This window comes from Meriones unguiculatus, chromosome 15 (genome assembly GCF_030254825.1).
Source record: "Meriones unguiculatus strain TT.TT164.6M chromosome 15, Bangor_MerUng_6.1, whole genome shotgun sequence".
Lineage (NCBI taxonomy): Eukaryota > Metazoa > Chordata > Mammalia > Rodentia > Muridae > Meriones > Meriones unguiculatus.
In genome coordinates, this window is record NC_083362.1 from 51,205,744 (window position 1) to 51,231,172 (window position 25,429).

At 42.9% G+C, this 25,429-nt stretch overlaps 1 protein-coding gene across 1 annotated transcript in view; it reads right to left on the reverse strand.

Moving 5' to 3' along the window:
* Dytn (dystrotelin) overlaps window positions 1-22,025 on the reverse strand; it is a 48,408-nt gene extending 26,383 nt beyond the window's left edge. Inside the window, 7 exon segments of the mRNA XM_021648508.2 lie at window positions 1,181-1,344; window positions 1,557-1,628; window positions 12,158-12,258; window positions 13,052-13,127; window positions 14,296-14,519; window positions 16,550-16,624; window positions 21,900-22,025. Coding sequence (XP_021504183.1) covers window positions 1,181-1,344; window positions 1,557-1,628; window positions 12,158-12,258; window positions 13,052-13,127; window positions 14,296-14,519; window positions 16,550-16,624; window positions 21,900-21,918 — 731 coding nt within the window. The 5' untranslated portion in view covers window positions 21,919-22,025.
* Window positions 22,026-25,429: the final 3,404 nt, after the last annotated feature.

Below are 25,429 nucleotides of genomic sequence, written 5' to 3' on the forward strand. Positions count from 1 at the left end.
CATTAGACCTGTTTTATGTCCATGAGAAATGTGTTTAATGTCTAAACTAGGGAGGATCAGGAAAGACAAGAAGAGAAGGGGGACAAAGTGAACTACCTGCCTCTGCCTCCCTCGTGCTTGGACTAAAGGTGTGAGCCACCATGCCTGGCTATAACAATTATTTTATTTTATTTTATTTCATTTCATTTTTTGTTTGTTTATTTATTTAAGACAGGGTCTCTCTATGTAGTCCTGTTTTTCTTGAAACTTGCTATGTGGAACATGCTAGCATTCAGAGCTTTCCTCTGCCTCCTAAGGGCTGGGATGAATGGCTTGTGCCACCATGCCATTAGGATGGGGTTTTAGCTGAGACTGTTAAAGTCTTGGAGGGGTCAGAAGCTCATCCATAAACCTACTTTCACGCCCGTTTCTCGGGAGAGCTGTCCTAAACTGATGAATTGATGGTTCCTTTGAATCTCAAAGCTTGTTCTCATGGTGGCAAGGCAAGGACTCTGGATTTAGAGCCCTACTACCTGCTAACAAGATAATTTAATGTTTGTGGAAGCTGGAGGTGATAGTGTTTGCTTTTTGTAAAACTCTTACCACATTTTAAGTGACATGAACCCTGTGAAGCGCTTAGCCTAGTGTTTCCTTAGCACCTAACAAACCATTCTTGCAGGTGGCTTTAAAGCTTTTAAAAGGTTTATTTGGAACAATAGACAACCAAGGTATAAACCTTGCTTCTCAGCCTTCCCAATGCTGTGACCCTTCAAGTCCTCATGTTGTGCTGACCCTCAATTATAGAATTATTTTTGTTTCTACTTCATAACTTCATAATGTAATTTTACCATTGCTATGAATGACAATGTAAATATGTAAATATATACAGGATATCTCATATGCAACTCCTGTGAAAGCGTTGTTCAGCTCCCCAAAGGGTCACGGCCCAAAGGTTGAGAAACACTGCTTTAGAGAAACAAAAATCCTTGGCATCTTTAGGCTCAGGGAAAGAACTTAGTCTTTCACCAACTATAGGAGACAAATTTATTTCAACCAGGATGCCTCAGGTTGGAAATTATTGAGCTAAAGGTAAATAAGTTCCAGATGTATAGAAAGGATCCCAGAGAGAGTCTGCGATACACAGTCCCACCGTCGGGACCCATTTGTCAAATGACCCTTTGGGAAGCAGGGTTGACGGTACCTGAGTCCTGTGATTGGGAAGGTCCCGCAGACACTGCACCGCACAGGGTGAGTGACTGTCTCCGAGGCTGACAGTTGGTAGCAGGTTGGGATCCACAGGAGGACCAGAGGCTCAGACTGTGCCCAAGACAGGAATTTCTCCTCCTTGATTCCAGAGCTCAACACCTGGGAAACGAGAGCAGGCTGAAACACACTTTCAGGCGGGATCTGCCCTCTTTCTTCCCCTCTGGCTCCGTGTCTGCTCTGCTAAAGAGATCTGAAAGCTGAGACAAGGCGACCTCCAAACTCAGCTTGCCCCGGGACCTGCACAGTTGTCTAACTTAAGCAAACTCTTCAGACACCTTTCAGCAGTGCCCAGGGATAGTCATGGTACTCACCCCGCGGAAGCAGCAGCGAATAGCACTTTCCACGGGACCCAAAGTGCAGCTCTCTCCTACGACAGTCGGGATCTGTAAGGCAACCCCATGTTAACTGAAGATGTGCCCGAGAAACAGTGCTCATGGCGACGGAGGTCATGCAAGCAACCCATATCGGACACCTGAGGATGAAAGAACCATCTCAGGCAAAAGGAAAAAGTGAGTTTCAGGTTTTTGTGTAACGCTTGAGTCAGAACAATGAATAAGGAAAGGCTGGAGAAAGACCACGGAAGGAAGGCAGTGAGGCAGTGAAGGGAGGATGTCTGTTGCCTGACTTCTTAGGATCCCAGGCAATTTTTTATTTTTTCCCCCTAATGGCGGTCTCAGTGACACTGCATTCAAATGTACAGTTTTCTTTTTAAATCCTGTCAAGCATTTTCACATCATCTTATCTGAATACATGTCAATTCCATTACTTGTCTTGCTCCTATGTCAAAATATCTGACATTCAAAGAGGAATGTTTGAGGTTGCATTGTGGTTTCAGTGCCTGGCTTTTGGGCTGGAGCGAGGCAGAGCATCAAGACAGAAGGCCATGTGACCAAAGAGCAGGATGAGAGGCCCAGGGAAATTATATCTCTGTTGACTTCTTTCTTTCATAAGCCCTCCAATGAGAAAGTTCCTAATAGTCCATTCAAAGTCTGTCTTCCTCGATGGATTACGCCTTGGTTAGAGCAGGGTCTTCAGGATCCACTCACTTCTCAATGACTGGATCCACCAGTTGGGTACCAAACTTTTAATTGAGAAGTCTCATGGGGAACACTTTCTACCCAAACCATAATCCAGTCTTTGAAGTGAGGGTGGTAATCAACATTATTGAAAGAAAGGACAGACAGGAAATGACGTCACTACATCAAAAAAGAGACACCCACGTGTTTGCTGTGGCATTATTTGTGGCAGCCAAGACATAAGAACGACCTAGCTGGTTTTTTGACATTAATGACTGGTATCCAGCCTTCAAAAACAAGAAATCCTGTCATTTGCTATAGCACAGAAGAACCTGAAAAATAGACGCTAAGTGAAATTAAAATTAGCCATCCACGCAAATACTGCAAAATCTCTCACAGAGAGAGTGACCGTGGGTATGACGGGTGTGCAAGTGACTTGTGTGGGAACCGATACTCAGTGCACACCTGTGTTACCTGTGCTACACTGATGTAACACACCCCCTCCCCTTCCTGCTTTCCTTTCTTTACTTTTTCTTTCCTTTCTGTATTTCTTCTTATGAAATGGGATCTTGCAGGCTAGTTTCAACTTCCTGGGCTCAAATGACGCTATAACCCCACCTCCAGAGTAGCCGGAACTACCTTCATGGTTACATCACACTTAACATCTTTCACACAGAATTTTTCTTGTTGTTTGTCTGTCTTTTTTTTTTTTTTTTTTTTTCGAGACAGGGTTTCCCCATGTAGCCTTGGCTGTCTTGGACTCGATTTATAGACCAGGCTGGCCTCAGACTCATAAAGCTGCTCCTGCCTCTGCCTCCCTGATTCCTGGAATTAAAGGCGTGTGCCACATATAATTGTTGTTAATTAAATGTTTGTAAAGCTAAATAGATCAGGAAATCACCTCGAGACCACATCGAGATTAAAAAAAAAAAAAAAAAAAAAAGAGTAAGTTCTTTGCATGATTGGGGTCTCAGTCTGGAAGTCCTCCCTCTTCATTACGGGGTCAGAGTTTGTTAGATTCTATTTATTTCTTTAGATTTTGTAGATTTTCCAGTGGCTCAGTTGTCCATGCTTTGCACCAGTCCATCACAGTCACTATAGGGAGATTAACTAAGGGACTAAGAACCTCTTGTTATTTCCACGGTGGTAATGGATTTGGTTCTGGTTTCTGTCTGTGCAGATGTGTGTACCCACCGCCTTCATCTACTCCCGTTTGGACGGGAGTCGCAGTTTCACATCTGATGTCTTGCCCAGCACAGGCTGTCAGCCACACTGTCTGCAAGCTCAGGAGTAATTGCAAAGACCCCCCATGGAGTCCATCAACTCAAATAAACATCCCCCTAATCAGGGAAGTGGCACTTAGAACCTCTTTGCTGACAATTAGCCAGACAAAAGTCAACAAACATTTTCGTTCTAGTAATAAGATGGCTTGCTTGCACTTTAAATTGATAATAACCCTGTCACCAGCAGAGATAAGCGGCTGCGTCATTTAGTTAAAAACAACAACTCATTTCCCATCTTTTGCCTTCTGGTGAATGTACTCTGCCACTCAGGAAGAGCTTTTCAACATTCTCCCTACTCTGGTGTCCTTACCCCTGAGGACACAGGAGGTCTCCGTTCATAGGCAAAATACGAGTGGTGGAAGAGGTGAGATTACTTCTGTGGTTCTGCTACTGCAGTGGGATTCCTACTGTAGTGGGATTGAACCTGACAATTCCCCTTGAAATATCTATAAAACTTTGTGTGTGTGTGTGTGTGTGTGTGTGTGTGTGTGTTAATTGCCTTTTTGACTAATTTCTTGCAGGTGTTCAATCGAGAAGAATTAATTGTGACTAGGTGGCACCCTGGCAGGGGCAGAATGGCCCTCGATAATTAGCATTTCTAAGGGATGATTTGAATCACATGGTGAAGACTAGGTTTTCCCTCCGAATCTGTCCTGGATTCCATAATGGAAGTCAATGGGGATGACCATTTGCTATGCAGGTCGCAAATGTCCTTCCCAATAGCCTCCCTGGAAGCCTGCTAATGCATGGTACGGGGAAGGAGAGTCTGTGGGAGCCGGTACCTCAACAGCTCACCGACCTTGACTGGATTTGAAACCAGTGGATTTTTAAAGTCCCCTGAGACTGGGGCTCACTTGAAGCCATCAGTAGTAGTCGGGAAGTGGACACGAAGAACTGTAGGGGAGAGAGAAAATGCCCAGTTCCTTTTCCCAGTTCCTTTTCCCATCGCCTCCACTTGGAAGTTGGCTACCGTAGTCAGTCTGGTGGAGTAAATGGATGAGCGGTACATCCCTCCTCTGGATTTCTACCTGTTTGAGTTCTGAGACCTGAGGTTGTAGGGAAGGACCGTCAACAGTGGTTGGGTGAGACACGCCTTGGACAGCAGGAAATCTGCAGAAGGGCCCATGCGCTGTTGCGACCACCGGAAGAACATTACAGTATTAATACCTGCACCTGGCTGGTTTTTTTTCTTTTTCTTTTTTCAGTCAGGTTGTATGGCATAGAGTGAAACAACAGCTAGAAGCTGACGACTGGATGGAACCACATTAAACCAGAGTACCACAAAAACTGGTCCCTGCTCTCCGGATTAGTTGGCTTCTCTTTTTCTGTGATAAGCACCGCGTTCGAGAGCATCTTGTGGGGGACAGGTTTATTTGGCTTACAGGTCCCTGATCACAGTTCTTTGCTGAAGGAAGTCAAGGACCAAACCACTGCTTCCTGGATTGTTTCCCATGGCTGGATCATCCTGCTGTCTTGTATAATCCAGGACCACTTTCCCAGGTGTGGCAGCATCTACAGTGAGCTGGGCCCTCTTATTTCAACCATTAATTAAGGAAGTGTCCTTCTGCTTCTGGTATACCTCACTCAGGATGATCTTTTCTAGTTCCCACCATTTACCTGCAAATTTCATGATTTCCTTGTTTATTTATTTATTTTTTTCGCTGAGTAGTATGCCACTGTGTAGATGTACCACAATTTCTATATCCATTCCTCCACTGAGGGGCATCTGGGCTGTTTCAAGCTTCTGGCTATTACAAATAAAGCTGCTACAAACATGACTGAGCAAAAGTCCTTGTTGTATACTTGAGCATCTTTTGGATATATACCTAGGAGTGGTATGGCTGGATCTTGAGGAAGCACTATTCCTAATTGTCTGAGAAAGCACCAGATTGACTTCCAAAGTGATTGACACGGGATATATACTTATAAGTGGGTATTAGACATATAACATAGGATAAACATACTAAAATCTGTACACCTAAGGAAGCTAATCAAGAAGAAGAACTCTGGCTAAGACGCTCAATCCCCATTCAGAAAGGCAAAGAGGATGGACATCAGAGGAGGGAAAAAACAGCGAACAGGACAGGAGCCTACCACAGAGGGCCTCTGAAAGGCTCTACCCAGCAGGATATCAAGGCAGATGCTGAGACTCATAGCCAAACTTAGGGCAGAGTGCAAGGAATCTTATGAAAGAAGTGGGAAATAGTAAAACCTAGAGAGGACAGGAAGTCCACAGGGAGAGCAACAGAGCCAAAAAGTCTGGGCACAGGGGTCTTTTCTGAGACTTATACTCTAGCCAAGGACCATCATGGAGATGGCCTGGAACTCCTGCACAGATGTAGCCCATGGCAGTTCAGTATCCAAGTGGGTTCCATAGTAATGGGGACAGGGACTGTCTCTGACATGAACTGTTTGGACTGTTCTTTGATCACCTCCCCCTGAGGGGGGAACTGCCTTACCAGGCCACAGAGGAAGACAATGCAGCTGGTCCTGACAAGACCTGATAGACTAGAATCAGAGGGAAGGGGAGGAGGATCTCACCTATCAGTGGACTGGGGGAGGGGCATGCGAGGAGATGAGGGAGGGAGGGTGGATTGGGAGGGAACAAGGGAGGGAGCTACGGGGGGGGGAACAAAGTGAATAAACTGTAACTAATAAAAATAAAAATAATTTAAAAAAAAAGAGAAAAAGTGTCCTACAACACACCACATGAGGGAGACATTTCCTCAGTTAAGTTTCTCTCCTCTGCAATGATTCTAGTTGTATCAAGTTGACAAAAAGGCAACCAGCTCACCCTTCCTTTCTAATCCTTTTGGCCAAAAAGAATCCTTTAGATGTTCTAATTGACTAGCTACAAGAGAGTCAAGTCCACTGTGCAGCTCTTAGCAGAGAAGAAGGAAGAAGGCACACCTCTGGATGAAGACCCTGCTCAGAGCATGGTTTTCCCCGCCTATCATCTCTCTATGCATTCCCTCTTTTCTTCTGTAAAACCCCACACTAAACCCATGAGGCAGAGAATCTCCTCTGCTCTCCTCAGATCTGGCTTTGAATAAACCTCTTTCATTCTAATAATCTTTTCTCTGTCTCTCCTGTGTCTCTTTCAGTTGTAAAATAGTAAGCAGTATGAACTTTAGAGTTTGCTAACAAAAGAAAAAAAGCAAACCAAAACAAAACAAAAACAAACCCAGGACCTTTCTGAAACCAGTTTGGACCAATGCTAAGTGTCCTTTGCTTATTTCGGCATTTCCTTATCATTAACTGTGCATAATTGACATTCCACTGATCTGATGTCATGACACATCCAAACACTCACATAGGAACAAAGGAGTAGACTCTACTCTGGGAAAACCTGGACTAATGTTGGAAATTCCTTGTCTTATCCACCTTAGTGTATGAATTATTTTCACTTTTCTTGAGCTCGTCCATAAGATGTGGCTCTGTTGACATTGTCTCCTAGAGTATGAGTACTGCTTTCGAATTAAAACTATTTCCTATTTCTTTTGTCTCAGAGCTGAATTCTGTTTCTGTGGGTGACAACATTTATGCCTCTCTGTCACTGCTGAGACCACCCCCCCCTTCCCCAACTCTCACCAGAAGCAACATTTTAACCTCACTAAGAAATTTAAAATCTGCTGCCAACTCGGGGCAGACAAGCTTCCTTTGGCAATGATCGGCAGTTACTGCAGAGACCCGTAATTGGTCAAAGTCCAGAAAATAAATGGCTGTTGAGTGCCCAGCCGTAAACGGGACATCTTTATTGCCTCCTCCTTAAGGTTCAGGGAGCATCACAAAAGAATATAAGAGCTGCAGGGAATGGGGAGAGAGGCATAAAATGCTGATTTCTGGACACGGCATGGCCGTTGCTTTCAGACTCAGAAAAGCTATCTATGGTCTCCTGCCCAAAACCAGGCATGATTGGGACCCTCAGGATCCTGCATGGGCTCCATTCCTTCCTGAGGATGGATATGCAGTTAATGATTGATGGAAGAGAAAGCGACACTTTCTTTAGTGGCATAGCCATCGGTAAGGTACTCAAACTCTCACCCACGCACCTGTAAACAGCCCTGTCGAGACTTGCTGGATCACATACCACACGTGGGGACAGACAGGAAAGTAGAAGGAGGCTGGTTTAGAAGAGGAAGCGGATTGGCTGGAGTGAAAAGGGGACAAGAGATGGAAATGTGTGTGTGAATTCGATTGAAATATCTTATGTACATGTCGTGGTGAAACCCATTATTATGTATAATGTTATGCTGATAAAAACGTTAAGAAATTTAAATGATCGCTTTGCTTAGGAGCTATGAACATCTTGAGACAATGGAGACGAGTGGAGCAAGACAGTGTAAAAGAGACTGTCCCTCAAAGCTTCAGTCTGAACAACCATCTCACAAAGATGCCTTCTCAAGAAAAGATGTCCTTCCAAGGAAAGCAGGAAGAAGCCAATGGGCATGGTTGCAGTAGAGCATTAGGAAAGGAGTAGCTAGAGGTAGCACACAGTGGGTAAGGGTGTTCGCTTTTAAGTCTGAGAACCGGAGCTCAAATCCCAGCACCCAGGGTAAAAGCTAGGTGTGGCCTGTCTCTGCCTGCAGTCTCAGCACTGCGGGAGTAGAGATAGGAGGGTGGCTTGGGTCTGCTGATCAGATCCCAAGGAAAGGAAGCAGAAAGTGATAGGCTAAGAGGACACATGCTGCCCTTCACAGTCTTCCGTATGTACATACCCACTGACATAGACACACACGTACATATACCACTCCCTCTCCTTCTCTCCCTCCTCCCCACAAACATGAAACACCAAAGAAGGCAAGGGGGACAGTTTTGTAAAATTGGTGTCATTCTTCCACCAGACTAAGGTAGAACAGTATCTGGAGAACATTCGTTTGGGGTAAAACCTCTGGAAACATACGCACTCAAGCTAAATGCTTTCTTTATAAGTTGGTCATGGTATGGCAATTTGCAGTGACTAAATTGGTCACAGTGATATTCAGCACTAGGCAGCCTCACAGCACATGCATGACACAAGCCAGTGCCTGTGGACAGAGCCTTTAGATCCACACTGCTGTAGAGGAGAGCCCATAGCCCCTTTGGGATGGACTCAGATTCCAGCCTGTATTGTTTCTGGCTGAAGATAGCAGTCTTGGTCTCTGAAGAGCTAATTCTCAATAACAGGCAGACCTCAGAAGGTAAGCGCCGGCTGCAGTGATCCTGGGCCTGGGTAACCTCCCAGCAGGGCAATGGCGACAAGGTTCATGGGCTTCTGGACCACAACAGCCTAGGTATCCTAGACAGGTTTACTGCTCCCAGGAAAAGGTAGACTTCAAAGACTGGAGTAGCCACTGCTGTGGTTTGAATGGGAATGGACACTATAGCATCGTGCCTATTTGAAGACTTGGTCTCCAGGGGATGGAACTGTTTAGGAAGAATTAGGCGGGTGTGGCCTCATTGGAAGAGGTGTGTCAATGGGGGTGAGGGTGGGATTTGAGGTTTCAAAAGTCCACCCCATTACCAGTTAGTTCTTTCTGTCTTGTTTGTGGATCAGATGTAATCTGGCCTAGATTCTGATGCAGAAGAAATCCCATTTCACTTCTACGCAATCTAAGGTATCCCAGGTGCCTTATTGTTATCCTTTTATTCCCATAATTTCAGTCTTATTTTCCCCTCATTGCTTAGAAGACCCTGACTCCAGGCAGCCTGCCCAACACCTCGCCCCACATTAAACCTGAATGATATTTCCTACTTGCCTGCACTCTTCTTCCATCTATCCCCAACAAATCAGGAGGTGTGCTAGCCACAGTCCTCTCAATTCTCATCCTGCCTTTCCTCCCATTCCTCCACACCTCAAAACCATGGGGCCTTATATTCCGCCCAATCACCCATTCCCCATACTGAATCTCAGTAGCTACCTACTCACCTTCATGTGACTTGGTGGGCAATCCGTAGAATCCCATTCATTATTATTGGTCAGTTAACCTTCATCCCTTCTTTCCCTATTATCCTCATTTTAATACTTATCTCTGGAAAATAAAATCTTAAAATAAACCTAACTTCCCAATCACACTAGTTACCTTAGTCTTGTACACCAAAAAATGAAGAACTAATTTTATTAGGAAGAAGGTAATCTCTCCACTGTTAATACTCAAAGATGATATGCTTCTCAAAATACTCCTTGTGTAGTAACCCTCAAGCTACTGCTCCAGCACCATGCCTCCCTATGTTGCTACAATCCCTGCCATAATGACCATGGACTCTAAACCTCTGGAAACATACGCACTCAAGCTAAATGCTTTCTTTATAAGTTGGTCATGGTTTTTTTTTTTTTTGCCAGAGCAGTATAAAGACAACTTCCTGCTTTGTCAGTGTGCAGATAGCGAAACATAATCATAAGGATTGAGAATAATCAGAGAAACCGTCTCCAAACAGAAAGTAACCAGCTCTAAAGTGACAGGGAGATGGAAGGTTTGGAAAACACAAAATGCCATTTCAAGCAAGCCCATCAAATGGCAAGAAATGGATATAAACAATTCAGAAACTTATCAGAAAAGCCAAGAGAAAGTAAATAAAATAAATGGAAATACAAGGAAAAGTTTAAAGAACACAATGAAAAAATAAATAAAACACAGTGAAGAGCAGCAAGAGCAGAGAGATGACTGTGTGGACCCAGGACAAGGGCTTGAAGGCATAACATTCCAGGAGAACAAAGAGAAAAAGGATAACCAGGATAAACAGGCTTACAGGCTTTATGAGACGCATCAAAAGAGCAAAGACACAGATTTCCGTTAAGATGGGGTAGAAAGACACCAAAGCACAGAAACCCACCAGAAGAGCTATGGCCAACAAGATGGCTCAGCAGGCCAGTCATAGCCATGCAAACATAAGGACTGAGTTCAGATCTCTAGCACCCACATTTTTGCCTTTAACAAACAAAACGTACTTTATGTATTCAGTAGAACATAGTGGTTACAATAAAGTAGGCTCCCACATCCCCAAATAAATTGTATCCCATCACAATATGAATAAAATAAGCACTATAGACAAATGAGTATTTATATACGTCTGAAAAGCATGAAGGACAATACTTGTTTCTTTGTGGACAAAGAGGGGAAGCACTTAGGGCTGTGGCCTCTGCCTGCACAGCACTAGAGAGCTGCCTGAAGGGAGCTCTGCTTACATACGTTGGGTCTCTCCTCTGCCCTCCATCTCTCTCTCCTCAGTGCTGAAGGTGGAATCCAAGGTTTACTGAGCAACATCCAGCAAGCACATGCAGGCATAAGCTTAATGTGTAATCCAAATGCTCAGTTAAGTGCCCCCCTTTTTTGGTTGCAATCCTTGCTTGAGCATCTTCTGTCTCAATGTTGTGTAAACACTGGTCCCAAATTGTCCCCTGATGTGACAATAAAGCAGCTTACAGGCAATCGCTGAGCAGGGGAGAGAATAGGGCTGAACTTCTTGTCAGCCAAGGAATTCAGGGAATTCAGGGAATTCAGCCACATAGAGGTCCAGGAGAGATCAGAGAAAAGAGCTGGAGCAAGAGTAGGAAAGTCATAAAGTGCCAGTATCTCTGGAATTTACCCTGGGAGGAAGCCAAATTAGCCTACAGGGTTAAGAATGGAGCAAGAACTCCTCAATTATTGTGATGTGAAGCTTGTTTAACAAGTAATATAAGAGAGTCTCAATTATTTGAGTGATAGGTTAATGGAAAAAGTAAGAAACAAACACAATTTTATGAAAATAACTTCAACACTCACACCCAAGCCCTCATATTTTTATAGCACTTTTCTCTAACATTTTTAGAAGCTAGTGTACTGTACACCTGTTGCAACAGTATGAAAAACTAAAGGGATGTGTCTCTCACAGCATTCAGTTTTGTGCCCATCTATAAATTCATCTCAGTCACCTGAATCTCTGGCTTTTTCCCATTTCAGTTAGTTATAACAGCTTATAGTTGACCTTTTCTGATTAATGAATAGCAGAGTTTTTGTAAGAGAGTCAGGAATTTATTTTTTTGTAAAGAGATAGATTAGGTCAAACTACAAAGGCTTTGCTTACGTTGCTGTGGAATGTAGGCCTCATGCTGTAGATGGGAATGGACGATGAGGAGCTTTGGAAATGAGAGTGTGCTATGACTGGATCCTAAGTATCCCCCCAAAAGACATGTATTAAAGGCCTGCCTGCAGCTTGGTGGCATCAGCAAACAGATAAAGTGTTAAGAGATGGGGCCGCACCTGGGATAAGCCATTGAAGGGTATAATTGGATTTCTAGTCTCTTCCTTTCTCTTGGCCATCATGAAACAAGCAGCTTCCTCTAGCACATGCTCTCCTCATGATGTTTCAACTCACCACAGTCCAAAAGCAACAGGGACAACTGATCACAGTCTGAAATGAGCCAAGATAAAATTTCTGCTTCTTAAGTTGACCATTTCAGGTATTCTGTAACCAGAAAGGTGGTTCACGCAAGGTGACACCTTTTGGAGAGATCTCTGGTTCAGTGCAGAAGAAGTAGACACGGGTTAAGCTTGGGTTACAGAGATATTGATGCTGTAAAAACAGCAGCAACAGCAACAATCATAGTTTGATATGACTGACATCAGTTGATAATTCGTAAGCATTGGGACTTACCTGCTGTAGGTCTGTTAGTAAGACTCTCAAAACCCTTCGAGTCATGCGGGCTCGGGAATCATCACCTCTCCTGTTGTTTTCTGCATAGAGCTGAAAAAAAGCTAGGTGTGTAAAGGAAGAAGAAATCTTTCATTGAATCCTTGTGTCCTCGAAAAGCATGTGATTTAAGAAAGTTTCTTTGTGAGTATGAAAGAAATGTGGAGTTATAGTCTCTTTTGCTTGTTTATATTCTTGTTTGCTTGTTGCTGTGAAAGCCTTCCAGGGCTGGCCATCAGTAATAACCTAGTCACATTCCACCTCACTCCCCACCCCCGGTTATTCCAGACCTCTGTGATAAAGGTTGGTGAATGATAAAATGAGGATCCCACTAAAAAACAGTAATTAGTTGTTTCTGGATAATCTCTAAACTCATAAATTTCAAGGGTAGCCAGGGAATGCAAAACCAGAAAGCCTAGATTTTTAAAGAAAACCCTGAGCTGCCCACAACTGTAGACATTTTCCTTAAATATAAAAACAAGACAAGGACTAGAGAGACAGCCCAGCAGTTAAGAACACTGGCTGCTTTTCCAGAGGATCTGGGTTTGGTTCCTAGAACCTACAAGAAGGCTCATAACCATCTGTAACTCCAGTCCCAGGGCACGTGACTCTCCCTTTTCTGGCTTCGGCAGGCACTGCGCTTACGTGCTACACAGACATGCATGCAGGCAAAACAGCCATAAAATAAAAATAAAGAGTCAAAAACAAAAAAACAAAATAAAGCCAAACAAAACCAAACTCATGCTGAGACGTGCTGGAGAGCGAGTCACAGGGATTCAGAAGCCAGCAGACAGGATGACGTATTGGGCCTGGGGAGTCACTGCACTTCACAACACACTCAAGTTCTTTGCATGTTACCTCTGTACTTTGTGAGAGGGCTGTCCCCCGAGAGGGCAATCAGCGCGGCAGCCACAGGTTGAAAGCTTAAGAACGCCTGCTCCTGTGCTGTAGGGCCACAGATCACAGACAGGAGTGGAAGAGCCGGGGTCATTCAGATAAAGTGGTTCATAAAAAGTCTAACTATTGATGGATATTTCACGTGTGTTGCTAGCTTCTCACGTGTATTTATGAACTTGCCAGAACAGGCCATGGAGTGAAAAGGATTGTCTCATCCATTCGTTTGTCCATGAATCACTCGGTAACTATTTACTGAATGCTTCTCTCTGTGTGATAAGCACCGTGTCGGGGCTGGGTGTTTGGATGTGGCCTATCCTGGTGGAGGAGGCAGTCTTACCCATTAAGGGTTCACCTACCTGCGTTCTGCACAGCAAAGACCAGGATAAAAAGAAAAAGCATGTGTCCCCTCCAAAAACACTCACGGGCTCTACCCTGGGGTCTGATGGCACTCTGCCCCACTAGCTGTGTAGATCTCAACCCTGGAGGGACAATTTGTCAAAGGTACAAGGGCTGTGGTAGATTAGAACAACTGAAAAGACACTCAGAGGCTGAAGGTTTAAAGAGATGGAAATCATGGCAGAATTACTTAATAGTATATTTATCTATTATTTGTGAAGTTAGAAAATAAGCAGCAAATCAGGGAAGAAAACAACCACAGGGATTTGCCCATGATTTACATTGTGCTTGCTTCCCAGAGGCAAGCTCATGTCATCAGCATCATTGTCTCCTCCTGTTCCTCCTCCTCCTTAGACTAACTGAGAAAGGGCGGGGAGAACAATCCCAGCTTGGCAAAGGCACGTTGTACACAGACACACACGCCCTCACAATGTCAGCTGTTAGTTGTCTATGTGCTGGATAGCCAACTCCATCCCAGCTAAACGCCCAACCAAGCCAAAACTTGATAAGAAGTTGAATAAGAAATGTGGTACCAGAGAGTGAAGAACAAGGATATACACCTTTTATCCTTCCGAAAGGTGGGGAGACTGCTCTGGAACAGAACTGCATTTGTAGAAAAGAAAGGGATTTCCTGCTTCTAGCCAGGAGTCGCTTGTACCAGAGACACTTAGGAAGACTTCCTTATTTCCATTTTGGGTGGGTAATGAGTCAGTTAGGGACAAATGAAAAACATCTTACACGCCAGATCTCAAGGGAACGTTAGACGGAACCAAATGGCCAGCGGCCTGAGATCTTGCTGTTGTGGCCACTTGGCGGTCCCCACATCCTCACCTGTCATACATGGCCATGAGGAGACTCAGAGTGAGTTCCGGAGCTCTCGGATGCACTTGAGCTGCGTTTCCCATCCCGGTTCTTTGAAACAGCTCCCGGAGCTCCTGGAAAAGCTGCTGCACTGAAAGGCAGGTCTCTGTGCTCGCTCCCAAACGCCCACACCATAGAACTTGCTGAATCAGGGAGCTGTCCATCAGGTCCACTGCAGGAAGCAAGCAAAGGGTGGAGACTTACTTCTTGATGAGAGCAAATGGCTTCAAACACTGCAAGTGTCTCCTGGTGTTTAAATGAGACTTTTTTTTTTTTTTTTAACAGTGGCTGGCCATTTTTTTCTTAAAGATATGTTCAACATGGATGTAGATCTTTTGTATGTAATTCTGCCATGACTGTTCTGGCAGTCGATTTAATTTTGGAGAGCTGTATCTCGTTAAGGCGTAGAAACCCTGTTGGTTGTATCACTCATTTTTAAACTCTACTTTATTTGGGGGTCCTTAAGCCTCTTCGAACCCCACAAGGAGAGTGGGGAGAGGGCGCACAGACCCCTTCACTTTTCCCAGCTGTTTGGGGTCCATGGGTTCCCCTGGGGCTATTCTAGTCTCCGTCAACAGCAAACGCAGCCCACAGTTCCTTCAAGCTGCTGCATGGAGATGTTTCTCTCCGTCTGCCACGCTGTCCATCTCTAGTTACGCCAAACTGCCACACTCCACAAGCCAACACTTCATGCCACACTTTTTCTCTCTGGGCTCTCATATTTATATCCCTCAGAGTCCAAGACCACGCCCCTCTCTATGCCGCACGAGGCAAGCCATTATCAGCTGGCAAAGACCATGCCCCACATGAGACAGTTATCGGCTGTGGACAAATGAACGCCCAAACTAAAATCTCACACTTGGAATTAAAACAAAAACATATTTACATAACATAGCTGAGTTTACCAAGGAACCAAAACTTCCATTACCAACAATGGGACAGTTACTGGGGTGCCATTTTATAGGCTGAAGTTAAAAAATGAGTCAGAAACTTGAAGAATAAGCCTTCTAAGGAAGTTGAAACCCTGGGGTGATGAAGTGGGAGAGGTATTTTTCACCGTGTCCTGGGAAGAATGAACACTGGCCTTTCCTACTCGAATACAGCTTTCCTGTCTACAGCTTCAGAAGGAACGTGTTGTGTTCCCAAATGCCACAGCAAAAAATAAACCTCAACAACACCCTACAAGCAGTGGCTGAATTACTGGGCCCTGTAGGTCTCACTCTTCCTCAGCAAAATCACCTTTAAAAAAAAATGTTGGTTCCATTAATATTATTATCTACAGATGATACTTCATAAAATCAGGGCTATCCACAGAAATGGTGGCTTATTTCTCACAGGTACACACACACACACACACACACACACACACACACGTATATATCACCATCATGTAAAAAGTTTACAAGGCAAGGAATAGAGAGAAGAATGAAATCTAGCGACCCTACAGTTTCTCAGGGTGACAGACAGGATTAATAAACAGTCCCTGTACCCCCTAAGAGATGGGGATGTCAAGATCCCCCAAGAGCTGCTGGCATTTAAAATGCTTCAGCCTGTGAAATGATAAAGCCCCTCGCTTCTCACTGCTTCGTAAATCACCCTCACAGATAAGGAACCCACCAAGCATAATAAAAATTTTTATTTGTTTTCTCATATTGCTTTGAAGGGAAGAGTCTAAGGCATAGATAGGGAAGCAGGTTTCGGGACCGTGCCTTAAATAAAACCTGGCCACAGGTGGCAGCAGCTGTAAACTTTCTTATCATTCATCACAAGCCTCTATCACCTGGGCCTGGCATTTGGAATGCAGGGGGTTCTTGTCTTGTGAGAGTTCTAAAACACAGCCATGCAGATAAGGGCGCTGTCCATTAATCTCACAAGATTCAAATAGTGATAGTCTCTGGATCCTGCTACTTGGAGCTCATGTGATACTTTATCTCGGCATTTGGGACTTTTTTTTTTTGCTCTCAAAAACCCTTGCCTGCCTTTCCCACTGCTGTCAGCAAGGCAGCATATGGGTAGATTGCGTACAATGGGCTCCCCCATCTCCCACCTCTTGTGTGTTACCAGTGGGTTAGATGCATAGGTCCAGCTTTCCTGATCCAGGCAGTTACGTGAGTGGGGCAAGTTTTGCTTTTCTCTGTGATTTGAACATCGCAAGTCATCAATATCAGATTGTCTAGAGTGTTACGAAGGACTCGTACTTACACTGGCAAAGAGTTTGCACAGAGCGTAATTTGAAGGCTGTTCTGTAGACAGAGTTCTCAATCCTAATAAGAGCACCTGCAAAGAAAACGTGAAGCATGGTCGATAAGGTCTATCTCACTGAGCGTATCCAACACCCTGGGAAGGAACCAGAAGGCCCCTACAGCCTTATTTTGTAGGCGAGACAATAAAGATAGGCAGTATTCCATTTTATCCGTAAGTGTCAAGAAAAGATGGCGTAGCCATTGCACCTCACGGCCTTTTGTTGTCTTGTGACAGATTTCTTCTCTGATAAGACTGGTGATCAGTCTTCACAGCTAGCAAAATTTAAAACTGCAGACTGGTTCTCCCCGTGCGCTCACGCTGGGAATGCAGCTCAACGAAGTTCTATAAGGTCTTACACATGAATTGTCTAGTTTATTTTAGGCAGCTGAAATTGCCTGCTAAAGCTGGTTATTGATTGTTCATAGCAATGGTCCTCTGAGTGTGGCTTCTGCCTCAGCCACCTTGGCGTCACCAGGGCTTGTGACAGATGCACATCGTAGCATGGCTATAGGACGTTTTTTGGCGCAATAATGTTCACATGACTAAGACATTGAAGTAGATGTGATGTAAGCTAAACTTTTGAAAGCCTCCTGTACAAAAAAATAATTATTCATTCTAGAGCAATTGTCTAGGGTGCAGGAACTTGCAAATGACCTGTGGAAACTTTCTGTAGACAATGAGTTCGCCTACAGATCATCGGCTACCAATGTCTTCTTTTCAGATATATGAATATATGTATAGATTATGGCTCACAAATAGAAACAGAAAATAAATTTCAATCTATTCTTCTGCGCCACGTTCAATCAGTGGATAGTGATTTAATTGACCACGCTCCTGACAAGGTCTGTCAAGGAGACCCTAGCTTGTTTGCAGTAGTGTAGAAAGCCAAGTGGTAGTTGCAATGCCTGGCATTTTATTTATTGGCTTCAGAACAGTAGTATAGTATAGCTACTCTACCACTGGGCTACACCCCAGTCCTACTTTGTGTAATATGTTGTTTTGAAAATATGCACATTATGGGTCAGTGACACAAATCTAACCAATATATGCGTTACCTCACATTATACTTTCTTTTTGTGGTGAAAACATAAGATCTAGTCTTCAAGCAATTTCCAAAAATGCAATGCACTCTTATCTTTTTGTCATTTCATTATAAAACACTTCTTTTCGTGAAGTTATCAATGATACAAGGTAAAGAAGGCCTCTTTGAGCAAAATGTTCTGTTGCAACTGAATACCGCTGACCTTAAAGGAGAGAGGTTGGAAGGAAGGGGATGCACAGCTGAAAGGGAGAGGCTTTTTTTTTTTTTTTTTTTTTTTTGAGAATCCCATCCTTCTTTCTCTGAGAGAAAGACTAAAATGAAGGGATGTGATTGTGATGGATGATGTCTGTTCCTTTTTGAGAGCCGCTGTTTTCTTTATGAATGAGGACCAGTTCACTCACTTAGTACGCAGTAGGACATGCTGTTTTTCTGTCCATTTGGTAGAAGCAAGAGTCATCTGGAAAGAGGGAACCTCAGCTGAGAAAATGCCTCTGTTAGACTGACCTCTGGCCAAGTCTGTGGGGCCACTGACTGGATTAATGATTGATGTGTGAGGATTCAGTCCTCTGTGGATGGTCCCACCCCAGGGAAGGTGCTCCTGGGTTGTACAAAAATGCAAGCGGAGCAAATGAGGTGCTCAGTAAGCCAGTAAGCAGCTTTCCTCCAAAGCTCTACTGAAGATCTTGCCCTGATGTACCATTGTGACCAACTTTGAGCTGCAGCACAAGATAAACCCTTTACTCCCACAGGTTGCCTTTGGTCATGTTTGTTACAACAACAGGAAGCAAGCTAAGAAAATGGGGTATAAAAACTTCAGGAATAATGAACTTTGGATTGGTTAGACCTCTTGAGCGAAGAGGAAACATGTTGTAAGTTATGGAAAGAGCTGTCCTTGCATTTTGTTTTCTGTGTTTTGAGCAACTTGTACATCAGACATTTTCTGGGATGACAAATTCCAGCTCAATAGTTTATAACCACAATGATCCTTCTGAAGCAAATGTTTTGCATACAGCTAGGCTCTGAGCTCAAGACGGACATATTAACTATGCCAAGGAGAAGGAGTCTTCAAATTACAACTAATTTCAAATTTAACATCAGCTGATTTTCAAGATACAGGGCATTAGGAATAAGTGGGCTGCTGTGCAGTGGAAATTTTGTGATTAGAAACACAGCAGTCCTTCAGCCTTTGCTAAGTGGGCCCCCAAAGGGAACCAAATAAAGAGCAGTTCAGGGGATTTCATTGACTCAGCATATGTGGCAAGAGAGTTATTGTAAGATTTTGTTTGTTTCTTTGTTTCTTCTCCAGGCAACAACTGGAGCATTTAAAGAAAAGGCAGTATTTTCTTGATCATACCTGTGTGGGTTTCAAAGTCCAAGCTCTCCTAATTCTTTGGGGAAGAGCTAAAACTTCTTTGAATTTAAGGAGCTGTCGGTAAAGTTCACCTCACCAAGGCCTTAGTGCAACAAAATTTAACGGTTTGGATTCTGGTGAGTGCAAAGCCAAACTTGGCACCATCAAGAAATAAAAGAATACAGAAAGATTTATTGCTGACAGGAGATAAAGAGATCATGAGAATTATGGTTAAATAATGTTCTCCTTGAAGAAAGGAAGCATGAACTTTTATCTGGGAAGGGCAGGACATATCTATATATCTATATCACCTATAACTCTATGTCTATGCATTTGAAGGGCAGCCATATTTTTGAACATGTTAAAATCATATTACTGACACATTTGTTTTAAACATACTGGTCTAGAAGGAAATATGACATGTACATTTTTGGGCACGCTTACCCCCAGATGTGGAACACATTCTTGAAAGGCTAAAAATACAGAGACTTCTGGATGTGCTCATCTGGTGTAATAAAGATGGCAGTCAGGACTGCCTCTAGGCGTGCTCAATTTTCATCACAAAATTTTAGCTCATGATGCCAGAAGGTCCTGTGTAGGCTGCTGGGGAGGAATTGTCACCAGCTGCAAACCCTGTATGCAACAACAGTGCCTGGCCAGGCAATCCTAGCCCACTGGTGTAAAAGTGCCATATCTGCTATAGGGCTAACCGATTGCTTTCTGATACAATGTTAGGCCTGCTTCACAGGAAGCAATTCATATTTGCTACTGTGAATCCAGCTGAAAAATCCCATGGCTGAGGAGTTCAACAAGGCAATGCTGAGCCAGGCTAGATTCATCTTTGCAAAGTTAGAGCATACCACAAGCTGCACTTCGAATTTAACAGCTGGTTATCTGTATTAGAAGTTTCCACATCTGCAGATTCAATCAGGTGAAGGATCAAAAATAATCATAAAATTGCATCTGTTCTGAACACAGGCTTTTTCTTTAAGTTAATTCACAAATAATACATAAGAACTATTTCCATGGAATTTATATTTTATTAGGTATTATAAGTAATCTAGGGATGATTTTCAGCATGGGTCAGAATATGCCCAGCTATGTACAAGTACCATGACATTTTAGTAAGAAATCTAAGCATTTGCAGATTTGGATCTCTGGGAAAGCAGAATCAATTCTTTGTAAATACCGAAGAACAGCTAACTGTATATTAATTCAATAAAAAATACATAATCATGAGTCAAAGACTCATATATAAATAGATGTGAGCCCTGCTTAGAGAAAAAGACAGTGTCCAAAACTCCTTCATGTCTGGTCTTTCTCAATAAGCATTATACAAGCGAATTACAGATCCCAACCTTTGCTCTGAATCTTTCGGGATTCAGCGTTTCCTTGTGCTTTAAACGTGCTTACTTTTCAGACAACATTAGAAAGCGGGAGAAGTCAGGAACATCTTAGCCTCTGGAGAAAAACACACTGAGAGTAGAGCAGAGCAGAAATAATTTATGAAAGTGTGATTCTGACACATTTTGTTCCCCTAGAAATCAGCGGGTTTCTGTGCCCTGATTTCTCTCTGACGCATCAAGCGGATACAGAGAATCAGCAAAGCCAGGACTTGCAGGCCCCCAGCGGCAGCTCCTGTGGAAGGGGAGGCATGGAGCTGCACAGCCATCTGGCCGATCATTCCTGTCAAGTGAGGCTTTGCAGCGTCATCTGATGGAGTTACGCAGCATAACGTGGCAAGCTGTGATACAATGTACCGTGGAGAATGAGTTAGTATCCCAGGTGACCTGACGCCAGCCCCATCTCCTCGAGACTTTGACATATATCCTTACAGCTCAAGCTATGAACAGGCAGTTTTAGGTAATCAAAGCTATAACGATACACGCTGTGTGTATTTTTGTTTATAGGAGCAGTTTGAGAAACAATTTTTGTCTTCAGCCCATCCTTGCTTTTGCTCAGCTGCGTCATTGCGCTTATTTTCCACACGTATCAAGGTGAATATGATAATATCTCTTTCAGTTTCCCACCTCAGTTTGATATCTAGAAATACACACAGTAGGCTAGGGCGCTTCCAAACACAGCCTGAGAAAGCCCTATTGGTGTTGGCTGGGAACTTGCCAACAATGAGCATTCCCAGACTCCACCCGGAAACACCAAATCACAAACTTCGCAGGCAGAAGCCAATAGTTAACAAGCCCCATGGATGCATACTGAACAGAGAAAAACTGCATTAGGGACAGAAAATTGAACTGTAAATGAGTTATCCACTGCTTTGTGGATAGCATGTTGGTAGGAGGGCTCATGAAAAGACTAAAGATAACTTGAAACATTTATGTTGTTGTTTTCAGTAAATAATACGAGATCATAAACTTTCAAGTCAAACAACTAAGGTTAACAGTCTATATTTGCTAAGGAAATAAAGTTGCAAATAAATTCAAAACTAAAATGCCACTAACATCTCTGGGGCTTTGGGCGTCTAGATGTGCTGGAACCAGATAAATCAGTTTTCCCAGGTCCATTTACCAAATATTTGTTTTGTGACAGCTAGGGATCCTTTTCTCACTTTGGGTCCAGATAGGACTGTGAACTTAACTTGATAATAAAGCATTTGCAGAGATGTCATTTTAACAGGTATAGGATGTTGTGATGAGAATAGTAATTTAAAATATGATATTGATGTTAAGGTTTTTTTTGTTAAATCATTTCTGGTATTTTAGAGACAACAGATCAAATATTTTTGCATGTTATGTACTTCTGTTTAAAGGAGAGAAGATCATTTTATTCACCTAATAAATTTCTTTTCACCCACAAATTTGCCTTATCTTTACTCTGTGACTCAGAGATCTAAAACCATATTTGTGGTTTAATTTTTGTCTGCAAGCTATGTCTACAGCCTAACAATAAATACTCACCTTGCTTACCTGGGTCCATCTCACAGCTTTCCTGGGATGATGGGACAGATGGCAAGATGGTCCTTGTAACTAGAAATGAACCAACGTTTTCTGCAGAAGGTTTCACAGAGGAGGGATGATGGATGAGGGGCAGCCAATGAATCACTCACCTGTGGAGCGGTGAACACAGGTGTTCAGAGAGACCATTACATCCCCTGCTTGGGGGACAAAAACAAGGAACATTGGGATAGAGGTTGCTTTCTCAGAAAACTGAGAATGATTAAAATAGGCTGATCCTTAAAAGCTGGGAACAATTGCATTTTAAAAGTGAACTGAATTCTCATTTGAAGAAAATATTAAGTTTATTTTGAATGGGGAAGGTCAACTATGAAGACCTCAATCGCTTGGATTCCTGATAAAACTATGCCAAATAATTCTATACATGAACTTTTTTTTAAATAAAAATGCTATTCATGTATCATATGTATGTATATACATATGTCTGTACAGAATTCAGCACATAGTTTAGTTGAGTCAGTGAAGTAGCTCCCCAGGGAACAACTGTAAACTGTAAGTTATAGTCACTGGTCAATAAGAAGGATGCTTCGGTTGGGCTGGAGAGATGGCTTGGCAGATAAGAGCGCCTGTTGCTCTTTCAGATCACCTGGGTTTGGCTCCCAGCACCCACACGTTGGCTCACAGCCATCTGGAACTCCAGTTCTAGGAGATCCAACACCCTCCTCTGACCTTTGTGCATGCACGTGGCACACCTGCATGCACGCAGGTGAAATGCTCACACACATAAAACAAAATTAACAAATCTAAAAGCATCTTAAAAAAGAATGTTGTAAGAACAGTTTACACAGTTCTAACAAAAAAGGACATCCCTTAACAAAAGCAGATCAAGACATTTGACAGGTTACGCCATAATTAAACTTACATAATATTTTCCACTATTCCAGTAAATGGATGGGTTAAAGTAAAATAGAAATTATTTGGCAGAAAAATATCATTTTAAATAAAAAGTACATCAGAAAAAGATTTAACTTTTTCTTAAAAAAAACAAATGAGCTAGGAATGTGGTTCAGTTGGTGGAGTACTTCAGCATGCATGAAGCCCTGGGTTTGATCCAGGCTATAGAAAATGAGTATAATGATGTGCGGCCATAATTCTGGAGGGTGAGAAGTTCAAGGTCATCTTTGGCTATGCAGCCAGCCTTGTCTACCTAAAATTCTATCTCGAGCTTTTGCGAAATGAAATGAAACAGAAGGATAGCAGTAGTGGCAATCCACGACTTGCCAAGACCTGGGAAGTTTCTGAATATTTCAAGTAGTGTCTGTTTTGAATCATACAGCAAGAGAAATAAGGTCAGCGCTCTCCTCTGTATGGTGGTGCTCCCACAGATGCCCCGCAATGCCCCGTGTGGTATGGAAAGCTGGCCTCCCATCCAGTCTGGACAGCTGGAGACACACAGTGGACAGCTCCTTACCTTCCTTTGTTTCCCCGGCGCAACATCTTAGTCAAGCACTCTGCAGCTGTGACGCCACTGCTCTCCGAGTAGGGAAGGCTGAGGGATAGCGGGCTCTCCGGCATGGCATCCTCTTGTAGGGTTGGTTTCTTTGACTGCCCAGCAGCTGCAGGCACTGCAGTGGCAATCGAAGTTGCCCCAATTTTAAGAGCTCCAAGAAGTCCATTCATTAGTAATAGATGTCCTGAATAATTCAAGGTCACGCATACGTCTCTGTTTCAAAGAGTCGTTTCTGTATTGGTTTCATGTGAGGGAGAGGGAAGTACAGCATCTCCCAGAGTCACCATATCGCATAGGGAATAGTAACAAGGACCCCAAATCCCAGGTGACAGCACCTTGTAAACCAACCCAGAAATGAGTTACACAGGAATGGACCCAAGCTCATTTTATTAATTCTTTGATAAATGCAGAGGTATGGTCATACAAATATAATACCAATCTCTAGAAGAATAAGAATAGTTTTTGATGAATTCACATTTCCTCCTAAGTTATAACTTAATGTCTTATTTCTAAAGAAGTCTATACTTAAAATTTAGCTGTTTTAATCTTGTTAGGATTTTTAAAATAATTCCTATACAAACCAAGTGTATTAAAACTTTAACATTAAGAAATCTCCAGGATGCAGCCTGGGAATCAATTATAACTTATTTCAAAAATGACCAGATGGCTCAGTGGGTAAGGGTACTCACTTTCCACTAAGAGAGTTTAATCTTAGAATCTACATGATGGGAGGAGAGAACCAATTCCTCTATCTTCCATACACACACAAAGAGAGAGATAGACAGACAGAGAGAGGGAGAGAGGAATAAATTAGACATAATTTCAAAATCAAATGAACAAAACGCTTGAACCTAAATCATAGGCATGTTACTTCATGTGCAGGCCCGCAGCAGCTGGGGAGCCAGGGTACCCGAGAGTACGCACTCAACTAGGACAAGGGTGCAGAGCGTCTTATAATAAATAAAGATCAGTTTGGAGTGAGTCTGAAGCGAAGGATAGCTTTTTGAAAAGCATTAGTATTTCACTATCAGTTTCTCTAAAGTGGAAATGAGCTCTATAAAAAATGGAAATTGATAGGTGGTGGGACAAGAAAAGGATCGAGTGGAGTTGAAAAACAAGTCATTGTTTGTCTGTGTCTATATAAGCCATACTGATTTTTTGGGAATAGGTTAAGATAAAAATTTGGGAAGAAAGTAAATCTATTTCATATTCAATCTCTACCTGGCCAAGTACAGAAGACTTGGAGTTGAAACCTTATTTAGTTTTGTACATTATATTTGCCTCAAGCCAACATAGCTCCTGGTACTGGCAATGGATGACTGTTTGAATGAATTGAGTGTTTTTCTAAGTGCTGCCATGCTCAGATTTGGACAGATAGCTACCATGGACTGATTCTGTCAATCTATGTTCTGTACCCTTAAAAAGAGTTGTCTAAATTAATAAAGAATTAAAAAAAAAGAGTTGTCTAAAGTCCTAATCAAAATAACATAAATTAGATCATTTTTAAACACTGAGTATGAATAAAGGTATACTGAAAGTAATTTTGGCCAGTTGACCATTCATAGTCTTAAACCTGACTGGACTTATGGCTTCATTCATGGACTTACAGTTTCTGATGAGCAGAACTTTGTAGCTACTCTTGCAAAACCTGGCTACTCTTGCAAACCCTGGCTGAGCCCAAAGTCACATCAAGGTCTCCTTTCTCCTTCTAGGTCCTCTCACCCCTCTTCTCTTTTCTCTTTTTGGAAGCCTTGTAGGTTGTGAATCAAATCCAGTTGTTACCATTTTACATTGTAAGTGATTGGCAAGTTGACCTGTTTGCTAACATGCAGCTTCTGAAAGTGCTGATTGATAACTGCATCTCTGTGTCTGAGCAAGCAGGTAGGAAGAAGGTCAGCCTTCTTTTCACACAACAGCCTGCGCTAGGCTGGGCAGAGGGATTTCAGAAAGTAACTAAGTGACAGCTCTTCATAAGTACTGTTGGAAGCAATCAGGACACTGTTTACTCTTTGTTTAGTAAATG